Consider the following 22,690-nt stretch of genomic DNA (forward strand, 5'->3'; position numbering starts at 1 on the left):
TCCCTGTTGCATGTATCAACCATTTGTTCCCTGATATCGCTGAGTTTCTCCACATCTGCATCAGCATTTCATGTTGTCACTTTTTTTTTTATTTTAGCGATTCTGATAGATGTGTAGTAACACCTCATCATGGTTTCCATTTGCATTTTCCTAATGGCTAATGGTGGTGAACATCTTTTCAGTTGCTTACTTGCCATCTGTTTATCCTCTTTGGCAAAATCTCTGTTCATGTCTTCCTGCCCACTTTTTAATCGAGTTGTTTTGCTGCTGTTATTGTTTACTTTTGAGTTTTGAGTGTTTTCATTGATCCTAGCTACGAGTCCTTTGTCAGAGCGGAGGCTAACAAGTCTTTTCTTCCTCAGCAACTTGTCTTTTCAACCTCTTAACAAGGTCTGTCACAGAGCAAAAGTGTTTAATTTTGCTGAAATCCAATTTATCAAATGTTCCTTTTATGTTTTTGATCCAATCGACATTAAATCTAAGACCTCTTTGCCTAGGTCTAGATTCAAAGATTTTCTATTTTTTTCTTCTAAAAACTTCATCATTTCACAATGTATATGTAGGTCCATGATCCATTCTGAGTTAATTTTTAGATAATGCATGGAGTTTAGATCGAGTGCTTTTTTGTTCTGTTTTGTTTTGTTTTTTTACCTATGACTGTCCAGTAGCTCCTGCAATATTTGTTGAAAAGGCTACTCCCCCCTCCACGGAACGGAAATGCATCTTTGTCAAATATCAATGAGGCTTATTTTTGGGTTCCTTATTCCACACCGTTGATCTGTGTGTCTACCCCTCCACCAATACCACACAATCTAGACTACCGTAACTATGTATTAAGTCTTGAAGTTGGGAAGACTTCCCAATTTTAGCCTTCCACTTTTAGCCTTCTTTTTCAAACTTATTTTAGCTATTCTAGCTCCTTTGCCTTTCCTAATAAATTTTAAAATAATCTTACCTATACCTACAAGAAATCTTGCTGAGATTTTCACAGGAATTGCATGAAACTGTATACTAGCTCGAGGAGAACTGACATCTTCACCACAAACACGCTGTCTCTCTCCATCTATTTGGATCTTCTCTGATTCCTTTCATTGGCATTTTGTGGTTTTCACCATGGAAGGCCTACAAATGTTTTGTTAGATTGATGATGAAGCGTTCACTGTGTTGAATGCAAATGGTATTGTATTTTTAGTTTTGTTGTCCAACTGTTCAATGCCGGTTTATGGAAACATAATAGGTTTTTACATTATTTGTCTCATATCCTGAGACTCTACTGAACCTATACATCAGGTCTAGGCATGTTTTGGTAGATGTCTTGGACTTTTCTACATAGACAATCCTGTCATCTGCAAACAAGTCTGGTTTATTTCTTCCTTTCCAATCTGTGTGCCTTTTATTTACTTTTCGTGCTTTATTGCACTAGCAAGAAATTCCAGCACTATGTTGAGGAAGAGTGGCGCTCCCAGTCTTAGGGAGAAAACGTTCAGTCCTGTTACTGCCTGCTGGGGGTGAGGTCCAGGCTCCCCGTGGGATTTCCACTGCCACTTGGGGATGGGTGGGGCTTGTTACTTTCCCAGCAAAGTGACAGTCCCAGCTCCCTACTCTGGCACCACCACAGCAGGTGAGGGGGCATGCAGTTAGGTGCCTCCTTATAGCCTGGTGAGGGGAGTCTAAGCTTGGCATGAGTGGGGGTCAAACCACAGTTGTTGGGGTTGTTGTTTTTTTTGTCTGTTATGTATCACTATACGGTTATTGCTAAACATTCTGTCTTGGTAGGCTGCCCCTTTCCTGGTCTTTGGCTATAGAAAGCAGACTCCATGGTGTGTGTGTGTGTGTGTGTGTGTGTGTGTGTGTATGCACGCGTGCACGCCTTTTCACATTTCTGGCTTGCTGACTTCTTCATTTGTAGATCGGGATGCGCTAGACAAAAAGTACTCACCAATATGCTCTCAGTCCCTGGCCAGCCTGCTGTCTCGTGTCTACCTTTTAGCATCCTCTTATGCTGCTTTATGTATAATGTTCCAGGAGTGCTAGCCGGGACTTAGCAGGAGGAATAGGGAGAAGGATGTCTATTCCATCATCCCAGAAGCGGTAGCTCCCCCACTCCTGCCCCAGAACATCAGCTTCATGAAAACAGGAGCTTTGTTTTGTTCCCGGCTATATGCTCACCACCAAGGACAGTGCCTGGCACATAGCAGGTGCTCAATAAATATTTGCAGAATGAACAAACACAGATTGAATAGCTATAAAAATACTGCCCTGCTTTTAATGTGGGTGAGGGGCTCAGAGCCTCATCCTCCCTGCCGTGCCTCATCCCAAGACCCCTCTGGGCCCTCACGCAGGACACTGAAAACCTCGGGACTGGAACGCTTCCTGCTGTTTGCAGCTTGCAATTCTGAGCTGGTGCACCCCTGGGCTGCTGCCTGAGGTACGTGGGTGGTTGGCCTGGTTTTTGGAGCCAAGAGCAGAGTGGACACTGTGGTGAGGAAAGGGGAGGGTGATGGGGTGGACAGAGTGACTGCCAACCACTCTGTCCTCTGGGAGCTGTGGGGGGCAGGGGCAGGGGAATGCTGGGGGCCGATTCAGAGATGCATAGATGCCACCTTGCAGTGTCCCCCAGGCCCTCCTCCGTGGGAAGACTGTTAACTGACCACTGAGGGGGGCAGCCCTAGTTCTCTTTCAGGCCAGACGGGCACAGAATCATTGTGCCCAAATGCTCGGTCCAGGCCATGCTCAGTGCCCCAGAGCTGATGGGACCAGGAGCTGATGACGGCAGGTTCTGGGGCCCCAGGCAGTCCAGCCATGGCCAGCAGGCGTCCTTGGGCGGCCACACCTCTCCTTCCCTTCCCTGGTCTTAAACAAAAGGAGGCAAGAACCACCTGCCTTGAGGGACATGAGAAAGAGTGAGAGCTTCCTGCTGATCACACAGCCTCTCAGCAGGGACACCAGCAAACACATCCTCCCCAGTGGCTCTTTGGGGCCAAGATTCTTCTACGGTCATGGCAGCAGAACCCCCCACCCCTAAGGGATCGATCTGCTGAAATGCCAGCTAAGGCCTGCAGAGAGGGCAGGGCAGCCAAGGGTCCTGAGAGAGAGGGAAGAGGCTAGCCTTCTATTTCCACAGGGTTGTGGAGACTGGAAGGGAACAAGGGGAGGAAGGGAGGGGGGCAGCAGTGAGGCCATCACACTTCACACAGATGGGGTCCCAGAAGCAAACAGAGAGGCACCACCTCTCTGGGACCTGGCCCAACTTGCTGCTCTCTTGCTGTGTGACCTGTGCCAAATCGCTTAACCTCTCTGGGCTTCTAGCTCTTATAAAGCTACAACTCCACGATGCTCTCCTACCCTCAGTCTGCAGACTAAATGCTCAGGACTGGGGTTTCACGGTGTGTGTTGTGGTAGGAGGGGCCCTTTTTTCCTATCTTTCTCACTTTGATCAAACTGAAAACAGAAGCACAGAGTGACTAGCTTTCCCCTTCCCCGCCATCGCCAGGAAAACGGACACGCTGACATTCCACGTGGGGGTCACAAACTCACATTCCCGCAGACTCAGCTGGATGGTGAAGTGAGGAAAGTATAAGGCGAGAAGGAGTGGTGGGGACAGGGGTGAACCGGACAGCATGGGCCCCATCTACGGGGGCAGCCACCCCTCAGCTTCAGCCGCCGGCTGCCATGTGGCAATGCCAGTTAGGCAAGGACATAGCCCCTAATGGTCAAGAGAAGCCCAAAACTTGGATTTTTGCCTAAAATGTTTGCCTTTTTTTAGACTGTTAAAAGCAAATACAACTTTTATAGAACATCGTGGCAGGCCACCCAAAACGTCTACTGGCTGGGTTCAGCCCCTGGGCTAAGGGGAGAGTTTTTTTTGGAAAAAAAAAAAAAAACAAACAGGCGGGAGGGCTGGAGGGGCTCCAGGCTCAGGGTGAGGATGGGGTTCTGAAGCTCTATCACGGCCAAAGCAGCGAGCTGGGCAGTGACAGGAAGTCACGGCCAGGGCTGGATACTAAGAGAACACTAAAGTCCTGGGAGCAAATGCGAGCGGTGCATCCAGGGCGGATGGAGACCCTGTGAGGCATGCGTTATTATTATCGACTCGAGAGATGAATCACTTGAGACGCTGGGTTGCTTGCCTTTAATAATAACACGCGTGGAGCACATCCTCTGTGCTAAGCACCTCACACGTGTTATTTCATATAGTCCTCATTGCAGCCCCTCCCTAAGGATGCCCCCGCCGGGAGCCTCACCTCCCTGGGTTCATGCTTTGTGTGGGCCCCTTCTCCTTGAATCTGGCCCATCACTTGCTCTTGACCAACAGACGCAGCGGAAACGACAGTGTGACTTCTGAGGCAAGGTCATAAAATAAACTTGTAGGTTCTGCTCGGATCTCTCAGAATGCTTGCTCCCCGCAGGGGCCCGGCCACCGGCCTGGAGAAGCTGGTCCTGCTGACAGCCTAGCTGAGCCCCCAGCCCCCGGCCAGCACCCACAGCCAGTGCTGGGAGGGGCCAGCTTGGACCGCCCACCCAGCCAAGCCCCAGATGACTCCAGCCCTGGCCGGCATCCCACCAAAGCGTCATGGAAGACGCTGAGCAAGGAATACCCAGCTAAACCCAGTCAACCCGTTAAGCCATAAGAGACAATAACACATTTTTATTTTAAGCCACTACATTTTAGGGTGATGTGTTGTAAATCCACAGAAAACTGACAGACTGCTTGCCAAGAGACTCGGGCCATCTCCCCATTTTACAGCTGAGGATACTGAGGCACGGGGAGGCGGAGGGACCTGGTGCGAGTCCACGGCTGGTGAGGGTCAAAGTGGGGATATGCTCCCAAGCTGTCTGAGCCCAGAGGCCACCCTTCAACCACCCCTCCGCAGTGCCTGCCCCCAGCGGCCCAGCAGTGCATGTCGGCAAGGTGTGAACGAGGCCATCTGACTCTCAACCGTGGACCCTTCCCCTTCCTGGGCACGTGTGCCTCCCAGAAGCCGGTGCCCAACATCAGCTGGGCATCTCTGATCCCCGACCTCCCAAGTCTCCGCGGCCTGTCTCGTTCTGCTGGGTGGGGAGGCAGAGGCTGGCGCTGTCTGGCCTCAAAGCTGCTCTCCTGCCTGGTGCCTGGGGCGGGGATGGGGGAGGCGCTGGGGCCAGAATTTTGACAAACGGCCTCACACATATTAAACAAGAGAAATGACACAATGACGCTGCACAGCCCTGGCGAGGCCCCAAAAGCAAGGGATGAAAAATGGGGCTGATCCATCTTGCAGGCCTTGGTGACAAGAAGAAATGGATCAGCCCTAATAGGGACCGCACGTTGGGCCCCGGCCTTAAATAAGTCAGATGAGAATGAGGCCAGCCCCAAGGGAACGGGAGCAGGGCAGGAGGCCTGGCTTCCCGGGAAGGAAAGCTTCCCATGGCCGACACCGGCAGGGGTCGGAGAGTGCCAGGGCGGAGAGCCAGGGGCTTCTAGAATCCTATTGCTACTTAAGGCTGTGGGACTCCGGGTGCATGACCCAACCTTTCTGAGCAACACGGGGGGGGGGGGGGGGTTGTGTGTGTTAAATTTCATATGGAAATCGGTAACATTAGAAGGGCTCGTGTTTGAGAGCACTTCCCGTGTGTCAAACAGCGTGCCACGCACATCCACAAAAAGTGTCTACGTATCACCCCGTTCTCGCAGAGGCAGAATACAGAGGTTAGGAGTGTGGGCTCTGAGGCCACACTGCCCGGGTCCAGATCCCAGCCCTGCCGCTCAGCGGCCAGAGAGAGCTTGGGCGGGTTACTTAGGTTGCCTGTGCCTCAGTTTCCCCTCCACAAAATTTCCACCGCACCGCGCCGTTGCGATGGTGACATACCAGGCCTCGATACGTGGCATAGGTGGTCACATACGTGTTCACACCCAAGAATGTTCATTCCTTTCCTTTGCCCCCTTCTCTAGCTCAGGTGACCACCGTCCAAGGTCAAGAGCTCAGGCGACAGCTGCTAGGAGGAGGGAAGTGTAGGGCAACAGGGGGCACCAGAGCCTTAGCTGGTTTCCCTGCGAGCCTTCCACTTAACAGGGATCAACAATGGTGTTGGGAGGGTCAAGGTCCCTTTAAGACACGTGCCTTTGCAAAGCAGAAACCAAACAGAGGGTGGGAAGGGGTGAAATTAGCAAGAGTCCCCAGTGGTCTGGAAGGGGGTCCTTCTTACTTGAAGCTCTACTCCTACTCCTACTCCATTCTGAGGATCCTCCAAAGTCTCTGTACCTCCTGTCCCCTCTGCCCAGCACATTGTCTTATTCCCTTCTCTACATTTTGCCCGATCACATTCTCCCCAGAGGACCCTCCCTGCCCGAAGCTGGGTCAGCAACCCCTCCTCTGTGCTCCCACAGCAGTCTGTGAGCCACCCCCATATCCACATTACAGCTTGTTTCCTTGTCTCATTCACCTGTCACCACGCTGTCTTCACCACTGCTATACCCCCAGCACTTAGGAGAGCGGCTGTCCCCGAGTAGGCAATCGGTAAATGCATGTAAAGTGACTGAGTGGATAAGTGATTCCCGGCCACCAGAGGCAGGCCTGCATACCTCGTGTAATGGACAACTGAGGTCGTTGTCTTTCCTCCTTCTGATAACCCCGCCTCACCCCTAATTTTCCACTGGGGAGGCTCCTCCTCCTGTCTCTGTCCAAGGGATTGGGTGGGGCCAATCCCGCCGCCTGGACCTTGTGACTCAGGCCAGACCAATCAGGGTCGAAATCATTGGTCACGGGATGGGCACACGACTTAAGCTAATCCAATGACAGCCATAACCAGGATTTTGGCGGGAAATATGGGAAAGAAGCCTCATCTCTCTGCTGGTATTGCTATTTTTGTAAAATGGAAGCCTAGAGCTGGGCATGGTGACCATCTTTGCTTAGGGAAAAGCTGCCTGTGAATGAAGACAAGACAAAGGACAAAGGGAACAGAGACAGGCAAGGGGGCGGGGAGAGCTCCTGATAAATCACCTGAGCACCTGGACCCAGCTGTGCCTGGGGCAGATGCTCACCCAGCACCCATCCCGGTCATTCACCACCGGAGAGTTTTGGGCTCATTCCTCACCCGAGAGGTAAGCGGGGGCAAGCAGAGCCAATACGCTCCTGGCCCTCCCTTAGCTGTGGTGATGATTTGGGAGAGAGAAGATGACCCGTGGCCCCTGATGGGCCCATTAGGGGGAGACCGGGGACTTCGGTCAATGTTGGGGAAAGAGGAACCCTCCCTTCCCCCATATGTGAAGGAAGAAGCACCAGGAGGGAGCTTTCTCACCACCAGGAGGAAAGCCCACCCAGGGACAGGGTTAAATTCGCAGAGGGTCACGACGGATTTTTCTGTCGTGACCCGAGGCCCCCCAGCTGACCCAACTGGACTTCTGGGTCACCCGAACTAACACACACCCCTTGTTTACTTGGCTCGGGAGTCTACTGATTCTGTCTTGCTCTTGCATACAAAACTTATCAGACCTCCCAGGCCCGCCCACCCCCACCGCCCCCAACTCATCAGCTTCCACCTCCACCTTCCAGAACAGCCTGTGTGGCAGGGGTCGGAAGCTTTACTCTGTAAAGGGCCGGGTGGTGAACATTTTAGGCTTCGTGGGCCACTGAGTGTGGCCTGCAACCGCCCAGCTCTGCCATTGTAGCGTGAAAGCAGCCACAAGACAACGCGTGAATAATGACAGTGGCTCTGTCCCAATAAAACTTTATTTATGGACACTGAAATTTAAGGTGCACATTATTTCCACACATCACAAGATGTTATTCTTCTTTTGATTGATTTCAAGCATCTGAATATGTAAAAACCTTCCTTAAGTTGAGGGCTGCATAAAAGCAGGTAGTGGATGGGCCATAGTTTGCCAACCCCAGAGCTAGAGTCTCAAAGTCCCTGTGCACTCTGGGTTACCCTTGCCTTCTTCTGCCCTTCCTCCCTCGCCTGGGCCGAGCTGCCGAAGGCCCAGCATGCGTGGGGACTCTGGTGTCTGAAGGTCAAAGGCCACTTACCAGAAGGACCATCCGTAGTCCCAGGAGTGGGGTCTCCAGTCTTCAGGGCCGAGGCTCACGGTGACCTGGAACACCTGTGTGTACATCATGTGGGCGACCATTCCCAGGAGGCCTGTGGGGGGAGCAGAACAAGAGGTCAGGAAGCAAGGTGGAGCTCTGTCCACCTTTGTCCTGTGGGCCTGTCAGTGCTGGGGGACTGGCACGGAAGGGGAAGGGCCGTTGGTAGGACCAGAGCGGGGAAGCCAGAGGGTGGTGTTTTCTAAGCCAGCCAAGGAGCTTGAGTCTGAGCAAAAAGATACAGGGAAGGCGTGGAGAAATTAAACAAGGGAGACACAGGGTCAAATCTGCACGGATGGGCAGACTTTGTCTTTTTTTTAAGTTTACTTATTTATTGTGAGAGACAGAGACATCATGAGTGGGGGGCGGGCAGAGAGAGAGAGAGAGGGAGAGAGAGAATCCCAAGCTGTCGTCTGGGAGCCTGACTAGGGCTTGAACTCATGAAACCGTGAGATCGTGACCTGAGCCGGAACTAAGAGTCAGATGCTTAACTGCCTGAGCCACCCGGGAGCCCCGAACCTTTTCCGGTAAGTACCAGGTAAGTAGATATTTCAGGCTCTGTCGTCCACGCAGTCTCTGTTGTAACTACTTCTCTACTGTCGTAGCACAAAAGAGTCAGAGACAATAAACGTATGAATGGATGAGTATGGCTGTGTACCAATAAAACTTTACAAAAACAGGCACCGAGCCAGATTTTAACCCGTGGGCTATAGTTTGCTGATTCCTGCGTTAGGAGGTCATTTGGGAGAAGCAGCCTAGAGGGTATTTTTCAAACTGCAGGTGCTGATTCGCTACATTAGTGGGTCATGAAATCACCTTCAATGATTGCCACTGTTGACTGCCACATTAAAAAAAAAAAAAAGAAGAAGAATGGAACAGAATGGAACGGAATAGAAATATCTGATACATCAAATGTAGCAGGAATGAATATTGTTTTGGAGAACTTTTCAGTTCTATGCATGTGTACATGGGCACAGTGACTGAAACATGAAATGTTTTTCTGCGGCTCATGGTCAAAAATCTTTGAGCCCACTGGCTGGAAGAACTTGGATTCCAGGGGATCTGAGTGGGAATCCTCTTCCACCACGTTTTCATCACGTAGCACGGGGCAAAGCCTCACTCTCTGAGCTTCAAGTCCTTGAATCCGAAGACGAGGATTGTGACACGTAAGGCAAAGAGTAAGTGAAGTGAGGCAAGGCAGCCTCAAGTCTGTGCTCAGTGGCATGTAATCATTATAGTCACCAGGATTATTATAAACCTGGGGACATTTCTCTGTGTGGACTGTGGCATCTGGAGCCCTCAGGAACCTAACCTTAAGATAGAGTGATACCGGGGCGCCTGGGTGGCTCGGTCGGTTAAGCGTCCGACTTCGGCTCAGGTCATGATCTCACGGTCCGTGAGTTCGAGCCCCGCATCGGGTTCTGTGCTGACAGCTCAGAGCCTGGAGCCTGCTTCGGATTCTGTGTCTCCCTCTCTCTCTGACCCTCCCCCGTTCATGCTCTGTCTCTCTCTGTCTCAAAAATAAATAAACATTAAAAAAAAATTAAAAAAAAAAAAGATAGAGTGATACATTATTGATGAGAAGGGGAGGGGTAGATAACAAGAAGAAAGGAAAACACCCATGTTTGTGCACCTGCTATGTGCCAAGCACTCTGTATGATTACTTCTTAATTTTCATAACAACCCTCTGAAGTATCATGAAGTACCTTGATCAGGACTATGTACCGTTGTTCAGGTTGCCCACTGCACATCTCCATAGGGCCCCATTCCCAATACAGTCTATGTTGAAGCAGAGTTGAAGCAGAACCATGCCTACAAGGCCGTATGTGGTAGCCCTGAATACGATTATTCCATTCCACAGGGGAGAAAATAGAAGCCCGGAGTGGGAAAGTCTGTCCAAGGTCACAGAGGGAGTCAATGGCATAGTTGTGACTGGTGCCCATATCCAAATGCCCTCAACTCCAAGGCTCTCCACCCTCTCCCCTCTTCTTGAAGAGGAGGCCAGAGAAAAGACGGAGATAAGGAGTGGAGAGACGGAGGTTCAGCAAAGGCAGAAGTAAAGAGGGAGTGGGGTTCTGTGTCCTGAAACCCAGGGTGGGGAATGGAGGGAGGAAGCCATCCTGTGTTCCCACAGGGTGAAGATAAATGGTTAACAACTGATTCTCCAGAGGCAAAAGAAAAGCCCTGATTTGTAGCGTCTGTCAGGTTCCACGGTGCAACTACGGCCAATGCCAAGCGACCAATGTGAGGTCACGGAAGGCAGAGCAGAGGAGAGGTGTGCCCAGTTGGCACCAGTAGGCTCCAGCACACCTCGTGCCTGATGCCAGTCACTGGACCCCAGGCCCAAAGGAGACCAAGGACTCTGTGGTTGTCTGCGTCTCTGAGCCTGGGTCAGCCCCTCATAGACACTTCTCGCTATTCTCTGACTGCAGATTAGAGCTGGTGGGGAGCCCTTGAGTCAGGAAATCCCAGGGAGGAAATCCAGGCACCATGACAGGTGCTGAGGCCTCCTCGGGAGCCTCCTAAAAGTCCATCCTCCCCCAGGCTGTCTCTGCCAGGCCCGAGTACATCCTAGACCACATCCTTAGTTGTGCCCTGGCAGGTGGCGCAGAACTGACCTGGGCTATCCCACCCATTCAACAGCACCCTCTCTGGTCCTCTCTGCCTTGGCCCAGTCTGTTGAAAGGAGGCGAACGGTGAGCCACATGGGTATCTTCTTTTTCGTCACTTGACACAATTCTGGGTGAACTTGCCAAGACGTACGTAACTGATATAGCTTATTCTTCAGAGCCAACGCATACAATCCCTTAATAACGAAGGAATAACGAAGGAATTGTTTTATCTACCCGATCAATGGATGGTACTAGGTCTTGTCCCGTTTTCGGCTCTACAAGAAATGCTGCGATGAACACCTTTCTACAAATCTTTTTGGGGATGCAAGCAAGTACTGCTCCAGATGGAATAATAAGAGTTGCTGGGTCATAAAGTATATGCATTTTAAATTTGAGTCAATGTCAGAAAATTGCTCTCCTGTATGGTAGCCCCATCATGTGTTTCTGCCAGCTGTCTGGGGGTACTTACCTAAACTTTCACCAACACTGGAGATTCCAAAACATGAAAAACTGTGCCCATCGCATGATGCAGAATGACACCTCAACATTGTTGTAAATTTTATATTTCCCTCATACTAGTGAGCTTGGGCGTGTTTCACACGTTTATTGACCATGCCTATCTCTGTCTATATAGCGCCTGTCTGTATCCTTTGTCAATTTTTTCTTTGAAAAAAAGTATTTTCTCTTATCAGTTGGTAGGAATTCTTTATGTATTCTAGATACTAATCCTGTCTGTCACGTAGACTACCCAAGAGTTTACTGCTCTGTCTTTTCCCATGTACCAAACACCTTTTTGTTTTTTTAAATTAATAGACTTTACTTTTTAGAGCAGGTTTAGGGTCACAGAAAAAGTGAGGGGAAATTATGGAGAGTTCCCATGTGTCCCCAGTCACCACCGCCACAATCTCCCGTATGATTAACATCTTGCATTCGTGTGGTACATTTGTTACAATTGATGAGCCAATACTGATCCATTATTATTAACTAAATCCTGAGTTTACATTAGGGTTCACTCTTCGTGTTGCACATTCTATGGGCTTTGATAAATGTATACTGACAGGTAACCACCATTACTGTGCCGAATCGTTTCATAGCCTTAAGAATCCCCTGTACTCCACCTTTTTATCCCTCCCTCCCTCTCTGCCTCCCTGAACCCCTGGCAAACACTGATCTGTTTATAGTGTCCACAGGCTTGCCTTTTCCAGAATGTCATATAGTTGGAATCACATAGTACATAGCCTTCTCAGGCTGGCTTCTCTCACTTAGCAATATGCACTTAAGGTCCCTCTCTGTCTCTTCATGGCTTTTTAGTGCTGAATAATGTTCCATCGTCTGGACCCATCACAGGCCATTTACCTGTGGTCCAGTTATCTGTGGAAGGACATCTCAGTTGCTTCCAAGTTTTGGCAATTGTGAATAAAGCTGCTTTTGTCAAACACTTTGATATCTGATATAGTCAAATTTACCAGGCTTTTCCTTTGCAGTTTTCACATGCTGTGTCTATCTTTTTGGAAAAGGAACACCTGTAAATGCATTGTCCTATATTTTTATATTAATTCACCTAGAATTTATCTTGGTGAATGGTGTGAGTTAAGGATGTAAGTTAAGTGTTTTTAATGAGTAGCTGATTGTCTTGAATCCTTATAGAATGACCTGTCCTTTCCCCCACTGATTTCATTTTTATTTTATTTATTTTAATTTTTTTTAATTATTACGTTTCTTTATTTTTGAGAGGCAGAGAGAGACAGAGCATGAGTGGGGGAGGGGTAGAGAGGGAGACACAGAATCGGAAGCAGGTTCCAGGCTCTGAGCCGTCAGCCCAGAGCTCAACTCAGGGCTCGAACCCACGAACTGTGAGATCACGACCTGAGCCAAAGTCGTGAGCCACCCAGGTGCCCCTGATTTTATTTTTATTTTATTCATTTATCTTGAGAGAAAGAGACAGCACAAGCAGGGAAGGGGCAGAGAGAGACAGAGAGAGAGAATCCCAAGCAGGCTCCACACTGTCAGCACAGAACCCGATGTGGGGGACAATCTCATGAACCATAAGATAATGACCTGAGCCGAAATCCAACTGAGCCACCCAGGCGCCCCTTCCCCGCTGATTTTAAATGACACTTGACATTCCAAGCCCCACCTGTACATGAGTGTTTCCTGATGTCACTCTGTTCTACTGGTGTGCCTCTGTTCTTGTGTCAATGCCACACTCTTTTACCCCTTATAAGTCACAGTAGAGTCTGTTATCTGGGAGGACAGCCTACCCCCCGCTCACTTCCCAGTGCTCGTTCCCCCTAGAACTGCTGCCTTACCCAGGAACCTTGCGCCTTTAGTGGGGTCCTGACCCCTTCCCTAGCCCCAACCAGTCCCTTTCTGGGTTTGTGGGGGTGGGGGGGTGGGGGGGAGGGCTCACTCTCCAAACCCTCAGCTGTTCTAACTTCTTGAGTTTCTTCTGCACTATGCCAGTCCAGATGCTCTCCGAGTTATGTGGCCTCTGCGTGTCTTGTTTTCTCATCTATAAAATGGGGACATCAGTAGACACAGGTAATCCCAATGAGCATCTACTAATGAAGGAAAGCGTTCATGAGAACAACCACTCCTTCTATTAGGGCAGTGGGGACATGACGAAAACACCTAGCGAGACCCAGAAGCCAGACCCAGCCTGTTGGCAGAACAATTTTCTAAACTGTTAGTTTGGAAAAGCAGTGATTTCTCAATCGGATTCCATTTACTCCCAAATATGAAAGGCCTTGCTTTAAGAAAAGTCAATAAATGAAAATTATTTCCTCATTCAAAGAATTCAAAGATAGGTTGGTGAGTTTCTCTGACTGCCTTTTGAAGAGTCTCCTTTAAACATCTGATCCTCGCCTGTGTTTCTGGAAGCATGTCTGTTCTGCACAGGGAAGTCCGTGGTAGCGTCTGTCACACAAACTCTCCGCAGAAGGAATTGTTTCCAACTCCTGCGAATTAGAAAGTGACTTTCTGCAGTTACCGCACCTCCTGAAATTGGCATGAAGGAGGCTTTCCTGCTCTGCGACTGCTGCTTCCTGGCGGCCGCACACCAGGAAGCGAAGGGCCGTAAATCTCATTTTCCAACTCCTGACACCGTAAGTGGGGGCCCCGACCCACGTGGTGAGGCAGGCGTGGCTCCTTCCAGCCCCTGGGGGACACAGGAGGGCACTGGGGGCGAGGCTGACTGCGGGGTCAGAGCTGACCCCAGAGCGGGCAGGGCTGCCGTGACCCCCGCCCTGGCCTCCGCTGCTCACACTGAGGAAGGGAAAAGTCTGCTTTTAAGTCCAGAGGGGCTGGCGTGGGCCCAGAGGGAAGAGACAATGTTGGGAGGGTCAGGACGTTAGGCCCAGGGTAAAGCCACAGTGAAACAAAATGAGCACCAGCTATGTGACCTTGGGTAGGTGACCTCCCGTTTCTGTGCCTCAGTTTCCTCAACATAACACAGGGATAACAATAGCACCTACCTCATGGACTCATATGAGTATCCAGTGGCTTATATTCGTAAAGCATCTAGAACAGTGCTTGCATGCAGGAGGTCCTACAGTGGTGTTTCTTGAATGAATGAATGAATGAATGAATGAATGCTTGAGGCTCACTATATGGGCCCTCTAGACTCTACACTCGTCCAGGAACCTGGTTTGTGGCCCCCAGCACTCGGTAATATGTGTTGAATGAATAGATGACCACGGATGTCAAGGTGCGTGGGGGAGGGGCACTAGGCTGCCTGGTGGGAAGTCCTGGGTCTGGGATGTGGGAATGAACGAGGGCAGGGCCAGATTTTGGCAACTTTGGAGAGCGAGTTATCTACAGGAGCTAAGATGCGAGTCATCATTCATTTATTTATTATTCATTAATTCAATCAGTCAATGAATATTTATTGAATGCTTTTCATATGCCAGGCATTGTTCTAGCGCGTGGGGACCAGTGACACAGACAGACCGATGCCTTGCCCTTGAGGCCCAGACAACGAGCACATAGGTTAACGAGAACACATCAGGTAGTGAAAAGTGCCACGATGCATTATAAAATAGGACAATGTGACGGGAGAGATCCCAGGGGCCGCTCAGACTGGGTGGTCAGGGAAGCCCTCTCTGGGGAGGTGACGTTTAAGCAAAGGCTTGAATGGGAGCTGGAGGCAGCCACAGGGAGGTCTGGGGAAGAGCACTCCAGTCAGAGGGAGAGGCCTGGTAAAGGCTGAAGGCAGGATCCTGACCTGGTGGGGTGGGGGGAGGGAGAAGAGGCTCCTGCAGAGGGGGACGGACAAGGTGTTTCGAGACCGGCCAGGAGGGCGGGCGGTGGCCAGGATCTGCCGGGCCACAGTGATGAGCCCGGCTTTTATTCTAAGCGTGACCGAAGCCAGCAGAAGGCCAAAGCAGGGGCCCAATTTATGTTTACAGCACATTCCGGTTACTGGGTAAGGAGAGAGGATGCAGGAGGGGTGGGGAAGAGGGTCCCCCGGCTGGGAGGCCTGAGGCTTGGCCCAGAGTTGCTGGCAGCTCCGGGGCAGGTATGCAGCTGCAGCCACCGGGACGTGCTGAGGGACTGGACGTGGGGCCGAGGGGACCTGGAGCCTAGGATGACCTCCGGAGTCTCGGTTTGGGCAACTGGGCAGACGGTGGTGCCGCCCACTAAGGCGAAGAAGATAAAGGAAGGAAGACGTTAGGTTGGGTAGGCTCCAACGTGGGCCACATTAGCTGGAAATGCCTATCTTATATGCAAACAGAGATAGCAAGCAAGTAGCTGGGCGTGCAAGTTTGGGATTCGGGGAACAGTCCGAGCTGGGGATTAAATGCATGAGGCATTGGCAGAGAGAGAGAAATGACCTGCAGAGACGTTGTAGGAAAAGCAGGCCCCGGACAGAGCCGATGCCGGGGCCGAAGGTGATAGGAGGGAGCCAACAGCAGAGGAAAGCAGAGTGGCTTCACCAGGGCCGGGTGAAGCACCCAAGTCAAGAAGGAGGGAGCAGCCGGTGAGGTCAAAGATGAAGACAGACAAGTGACCATTGTATTTACCACCATGCAGGCCACTGGGGACAGGTGATCGGCGACAACAGGCTGATAAGAGGAGAGAAAGCAGCGAAATAGTCCCAGAGAAGGCAGAAGCGGGGGGTAAAGGGGTGATGGTGGGGCTCAGGGAGGGCTGCTGAAGAGGGGAGATTGAGAGTGCTCCCGCGCTCACCCCAGGGGCGATCAGGTAGACAGGGGGACACTGGCAATCAGAGGAACCCCAGGGCGACTGCGGAAGCTGGGCAGAGGGAAGGTAGCAAGCCGCTACGCAGGACAAAGGGGCTGGAGGCAACTCTCCTCCTTCCTTTCCACCCAGCCGGGCAAGGCCACCAGCTGAGCGCGAGCCAGAGGGTGAAACAGTCTTTTCCGGGAGTGGGGGTGGAAGCGCACGTGGCCCGGGGCAGGGCTGTGTGCGTGCAGGACCTGTGCTCAGGAGCCTAAACCGAGACCAGGCCGCAGGGCAGCAGACGCCGGCGCTGGCACAGGACACGCGGGAGCACCGAGCCACGACGCGTCCCCGCAGCAGGGGCTGTGGTGGACCCTGGCCCAGGTGACCCCTCCTGCGGACACCGTCTCTGGTCCGGAGATGCCGCCTGGATCAGCATACGGAGCACTGATGCCCAGCTGGACTCCAGGACGCGTCTGGCATTTGACCTGGCTCCCTTTTGCGGGATTTGCACACGGGGCGCTAACGGCATGCTCCGTTTATTTGCGGTATCAGGGAAGCGGCCGATTGACTCATTTATAATGGAGTTTATTATTGAAGATGCTACGTTATTACTCGGAACGCTCAGAGAGCATTCGCGGCTAAATAAATACTCTTGTGTCCCCGGGCGCTGATCTGGATTTGCCAACATGCCACGCGTGTCATGTCGGGATGGGACACAGAGGGGCTGGTGGGGACCTGGAGGAAGCTGAAACCCGATGACACAGGGCAGGATGGCGGCAAAGGGGACACCCCTGCTGGGGTGGCCTGACTTTCAGTTGATTAGTCACTGAGCACATATTGAGTACCTGCTGTGTGCCGGGCTCTCCTCCAGCTGTGGGGGATACACTGGGAGCCAGTGAAACAGCATCCCTCCCAGTGCTCTGGAGGGATGGGAGAAGCGGACAAGCTGGGGACGGGCATGTGCCAGGGCAGCCAAGGGGGAAGGCCAGGGGCCCCTGGGAAGCCCGGCTGGGCTCCCCGAGGAAGGTCAGAACAGAATGTCTCCCAGAGGAGGTGATTTCCAAGCTGAGAGTTAATAGCTTGGAGGGAGCAAGAAGACGGGCCGGGCAGCGGACCGGGACCGCAGGCAGAGCCCCCGGGCAAAGTGGCTTGGTGGGTTGTAAGGGCCTGAGGCAGGGCACGTGGGTGGGGGAGCTGCTGCTACAGGAATAAACAAGACACTGAAAAGATCCAGAACCGTTGTAGGGAGTTTGGGCTTGGTCCTGAGGGCAAGTGGGCAGGGATCACGTAACTGTAAGCAAGAAGGCAACAATCAGACAAGAATCAGACGTGCTTCTGTAAGATCCCTCTGGCTGGTGTGTAGAGAACGAGAGGGTGGGAGGGAGTCGGGAGAGGCCACAGCGGCGCCCCAAGCGACAAGGACCAAGGACGTGGCCCGGCCAAGGCTGCTGAGGTCAGGAGGCGGGCGGGCAGGTCACCAGGGTGGGTGGAACTTTGCTGAGATGGTTGAATTCCCAGTCAACCCGCAGGCACTGAGGAGCCCTGCCTCAGGAATGGGGAGAGACTGGGGGTAACTGGTGGGGCTGACCCAATTAACAACAGCTCTGGAAAGAAAACTTTGACATTCTAAAGGCTGGTATTTCATGACCACCATCCGTGGGGCGGCAGACAGGAAAATAAATCTCTTATCTGTACATTTCTAAAATATCCAGTTGTTTGGACAGAGACCAAAGGCTGATTCTGACTGTCCCTTGTGCCCTTTGACCTGGGAAGGACCACATACAGCGCGTCCTCGTGCACGGAAAACCATGGCCAAGAAGCCGAGCTGAGGCTATGTTTAAAGCTTGCCCAGAACTATTTTTAAAGAACAGGCTATTTTTAGACACTCTCCCGAGAACCCGAAGCCTCTCTTGGTAGCATATTTCAGGGTTTAAAAAGTTCCTCCTTACACATAACCTAAATCTTTCCAGCTCCAATTTAAGCTAATTTCTCGCTCTGCCCTCGAGGACAAGGGGCCGAACCGGTTGGCTTCTTCTCAAGGGGAACCTTTGGGAGCTTGGCAATTACCGAGTCGCCCCTCAACCTTGTCTGCCCGGTACTAGATCATTGCCATTGCTCTGCCCTTCCTGCAAAGGTCTCCTTTCAGACCACTTGAGTCATTAGCATCACTGCTTGTTTGGATTCTGCTCACTCTTCTATTTGCCTTTTAAAGTGAAGTGGCCCAAATCAGAAGTGGCATTTAATAGGGGGCCTTCCCATTTTAAAAACTAGGTTTACTGAACCACCACTGGCCTCGTCCACCCCAGTCACCTCCATCAAGCCCCGAGGCAATGAGCGGGCTCAGACCCTCCCCAACACCCCTGTCCCCACCCCCGCAGGTGGGGGTGGGGGTCTAGAAGGGTACTTGAGGTCATGACCCTAGTTCCTGGTGAGTCTTGGGGTAGCCCAGGGCAATCTGGTGCTGGGATGGCTTTTGATATTAAAAATCACAGATTTGTCCCCCCCCCTCCCCCCACCCCCGGCATTTCTTCATTTGGGTAACTGGAGAGAAGATCTCAATGACCTCGGGGCACAGGTATCAGAGAAGACTGGGAAAACCAGAGTCAGAGTCCCAAAGCCCACACTGTAGGTGTTCACTGAAAAAGTTTGGAAGAGCGTTTGATGAAGCAGAGCCAGCTTCTCTCCCCTCCACCTGGAGACCAGGTAAGCTTCCCAGCCTGGGGGGGGGGGGGGGGGGGAGAGGGAGGAAACAGAGAAGGAGAGGTTGGTGGGTCCCAGGAAGGAGTGAATTCAACTTCGCAGACGGGAGCAGAGCAGCCCCCGCAGGGCCCCCAGCCTCCGCCTCGGGCTCCCTCCAGGACTTCCCCGCGGGGACACATGGGCTTGAGATCAGCCCCCACCAAGGGTCTTCTCCCAGTATGAGTGGACAGCAGACAGCAGTGGACGTCCTATGGCAGTGGGGCCACGTGCTCATAGACACAGCCAGTGCGCCCTCGAGATTGTTCAGGGTGATGTCCTCCTGGGGCTCCCATGTGACCCTTCGCACGCACTAACCCCACTGTGATGGCCTCGGATGTTCATAAGCCCCCCACGACAGAGGGTAGGCCCTCACCTGCAGGAGGATGGCGGGAGGAAGGGGAGCAGGTGCCCTGGCCTGTGCCTGGGTAGGAATGAGGGGGGCAGGTTGGAGCCCTCCACCAGAGGGCTGGAAGGCCCCCTCGACGTGCCCACACCCCCAAGTCACAGTCCTGGCCCTCTCTCTCCCCCTGTCTTCTGTATCTCTACCCTGGAAATTCACATGCCCCAGGAATGTGGTCCTGACATTCTACCCAAGCCCGGGACTTGGGCTGCATCTGTGGGGAACAGCCCCGATTCCAGCATGATAATCAAAGCCTTGTCTGCCGAGGGGTGCCTTCTCAGCAGCTCCCAGCCAGCCCCACCCCCAGCCTCTAGGCCCTGCTGCTAAACGGAGATGCTCCAAGCACCCCGTAAGGGTAGGGTCCCTGAGTGGTGGGAACAGGCCCGCTCTCTCAAGCCTCAGTGACTGCTCAGCTCTCCACATGCCCCACTAGACACAGGGCCTGAGAGTGAGGGGGGCCGATCATTGACTGCCCGGGCCGGGACACTGGAGACGAAAGGGGGTCCAGTTATAAATTACCCCGGGACAACCTGATAACCGCAGAAGACATGAATGAGGCAGTGAGCCCGTGATCTCTCCAGGGACCCCTGCCACTTGCTGATGGCCCCTAACCTTTACCCAGGGCTTTCCTTCCGCCAGGGACTTTTACACATGCTGGGTGCTACTGGGGACAGCACTCCTATGAGTGTGTCCCGTTCACAGGTGAGAAACAAAGTACCTGACAGCCAGCCAGACAGTAGGGGATCCGGGACCCCCACCCAGCTTTCATTCATTCCACATGGGAGCACAGGAGCTAGGAGCCAGGCACCGTGCTGAGGGCTAGGGGACGGTGAGACAGGTGTGTGGCCCTGCCCACTTGCAGCTCTCATCAGGGACATGGACGTGGGCAGGAAAACAAAGGCCAAGGGTCAGAGCATCAGGAGATGGGAGGTGCAGGGTCCACAGGAGCTGACACCTGGAGTCCTCTGCTCTGGGGGTCTGGGGAGACATCCCTGGGGTGGGGGGTGCTGCAGCTGAGTCTGAAGGATGAGGAGCTAACGAGGTCAGAGCTGCCCAAGTGTGGGGCACACCTCCCTCGGGCGCTCGAGCTTATTTTAGACCAGAAGTTCTAAACCTCAGCACCATTGACATCCGGGGCCAGATAACGCTTTGCCGTGGGGGTGGGATGGCCAGCCGCACCCCCGGCCTCTGCCCTTCCATCAGATGCCAGGAACATTCGCCTGCCCCCTCCCCCAAGTGCCGACAACCAAAAACATGCCCAGACCTTACCAAGTGTCCCTGGTGGCGGGGTGGGGGATGGGGAGAGGGCAGAGTCGCCCCAGGGGGAGACCACTGGTTTAGATGCTACGCAAACCTTTTGACAGTGGTGATGTTTTTATTTTTGCGGTTTTACAGTCCCCTTCTGTTTATTGCAAGTGCTACCGGCTTTTCATTTCCGGCCGTGATCTGAAGCTTCCTTTCTGAACACATTTAAGTTTGACACAAAAAAAGTGAGTGATTGAGGAAGAAAAACGGCGGTGGAATGGCGGCCTGTGGATGTGGATGTGGCGGTCGTGGAGGAAGAGGCAGGGGACAAAGTGTGAGGAGTGCAGGGTCAGGTGAGAGCAGGCTGCGAGGTGCCCAAGGCGGCTGCAGGCTGCGGTGTGGCCCATCAGCTGCACACCCAGGGACAGGCTTAGGAATCTGGGTGTGTGTGGGGAGGGGGGGGGCATTCTAGAGGGCATACACTCTCCCATGGAAGTTCAAGGCCAGCTTTCCTCCAATCTGCCCACAGATTGTCTCTCTTGGGTTGGGCACCAGAGGAAGGAACTGGCTTAACTTTGGGGCCCCTGTGGCACGAAAGAGAAGAATCCTTCAACACTGGAAGCACGCTCTTTGAGGCAAGAAGCTGGCATTAGGGAAAGCACTGGGGGCCCTGAAATCACGGCGGGGGGGGGGGGCGCCCACTAGACAGTGACATCTCACCATCCATCTGGGGTATGTGCTCGCGGGGGCCACTGGGCAGGCCCCTCCCTTTGGTTGTTTTCTCTCTTCCTGCCTCTTTTTCTGTTTCCTTCTACCTCTGCCTTGGACTGTTCCTCCCTGTCTGGGTCTCTCTCCCTCTCTCTCCCGGGAGTACCTGTACATGCGCCCAAGTTATAGGCAGATGTACTACTCACTGTCCTCGGGTGTCACGCAGTGGGCCTCCCCCTCACCTCCCCATCCGGCCCAGGAGGGACCCTGGCCTGCACAGCGTCACCCGTGATGGGTCCGGGGCCCCCGCCTCACGCCTGGCCAGCCTTGAAAACATTCCTCCCGAAGCTCCTCTTCCGTCTGCCCGTCAAGTTAGCTGAAATGCAAATCCTATTCTCCTGGCCGGAAGCTCTGAGCTTCCACACTTCCCTCCGGCGACGCTGTGATGCCATCCCATTAGCTTCACTGCCCAGGAAGCCGCCTGGGCACCAGGAAAATGAGCTGAGTGGACGCTTTGCCGCAAAACCTCCGGACAGCCCTCCCTTCCCTGGGCGCTTTACGGTGTGCAAAGCGCCCGACCATCCCATTCATCCCGCGTCTCATGCTCTCCCTGCCTTATCCCAGGAAGGCTAGGTTTGGCTGTGCCAGATCTGACGAGTGAGTGAGTGAAGCTCAGAGAGGGAAAGCAATCCACCCAGGGTAACGCAGCACAAGCAGGTCCAGGCCCACCCAACTCCAAGTCCAGATATGTTCACATTCCATCACAGCCTCTCTCTCCCATTCACACCTTCATTCAGCCAACGTTCGGTGAGCACTTGCTGTCTGCCAGGCTCCCCTCGTGGTTCAGGAAATGAAGGCGTGTCTAAGACACGCCAGGTCCCTGCCCTCACGGAGCTGACATGCTTACGAAAGAAGATAGAAAAGAAGCACATACTTTGAGAATTCAGAGTTTAATAAATGCTTTGAAGGAAATGAGGGCATGAGAAAGTGGTAGGTAGTTTGGCCCAGGAGGATGGGGCTGGCCCTTCTGGGAAGGTGACAGGTAAGCTGAGACCTGGGCCGCAGGTCTGTTCTCAGACTCAGGGCAGGGAGGCCGGAAGTGCGCCGGGGGGAGCCACTGCGGGGTCTTGAGGACATGGGGCGGGGGCGGGGGGCGCTGTCGGCCCTGCCTCTTTGGAAGCCCAGCCTGTGCCTGTCTTTTCCGGACCCCTGGCTCGGGGGCACTCACAGAGGGGCACAGATGCCAGTGGCCTCCAGGTGCCTCCCAGCCCACCCCTCTCCTGGGACAGGAGCCAAGATGGAGCCACACGCGGCCAGGTGGCAAGAGGACGAAGCTGGGGTGATGGTGCAGAGGAGCTTGGAGTCGGGTGCTGTCCCCGGGTCACTCTCTGGTCAGCGCTAAGAGCTCCCGCAGGGTTGGTGTCTGCGATTGCCTGAGTCTGAGCAAATCTCAGGGCACAGGGGGTGTTCACGGAGGACGGTGAGGAGGGGCCCCGGGAGCCCAGGCTGTGTCACGGCATCAATGCCAGGCCCTTATGTGGCTGCCTTGGCTCCTGTCGGCCCTGGCTGAGACCTTCTGCTCGCCCCCTCCGCGCTCATCTCGGGTGGGCATAGGTGGGCCTGTCTCTCCTCTGAGGAAGGCCCGGGAACCAAGCTCCCAGCAGGGCTCCCTGGGGCGCAGGGCAGGGACCAGACCGCAAGGCCCTCAGACCTCAGACTGCAGGGGATCAAGGCTCAGC

At 53.2% G+C, this 22,690-nt stretch overlaps 1 protein-coding gene across 1 annotated transcript in view; it reads right to left on the minus strand.

Moving 5' to 3' along the window:
* Positions 1 to 22,690, minus strand: part of LOC132689760 (germ cell-specific gene 1-like protein) — a 78,808-nt gene that overhangs the window by 32,288 nt on the left and 23,830 nt on the right. Inside the window, exon 3 of the mRNA XM_078440515.2 lies at positions 8,007 to 8,118. Coding sequence (XP_078296641.1) covers positions 8,007 to 8,118 — 112 coding nt within the window. The remainder of the gene's footprint in view (positions 1 to 8,006; positions 8,119 to 22,690) is intronic.

Source organism: Panthera onca (assembly GCF_046562875.1).
Source record: "Panthera onca isolate mPanOnc1 chromosome E3 unlocalized genomic scaffold, mPanOnc1 haplotype 2 h2.Chr18_unloc_1, whole genome shotgun sequence".
Taxonomy (NCBI): domain Eukaryota; kingdom Metazoa; phylum Chordata; class Mammalia; order Carnivora; family Felidae; genus Panthera; species Panthera onca.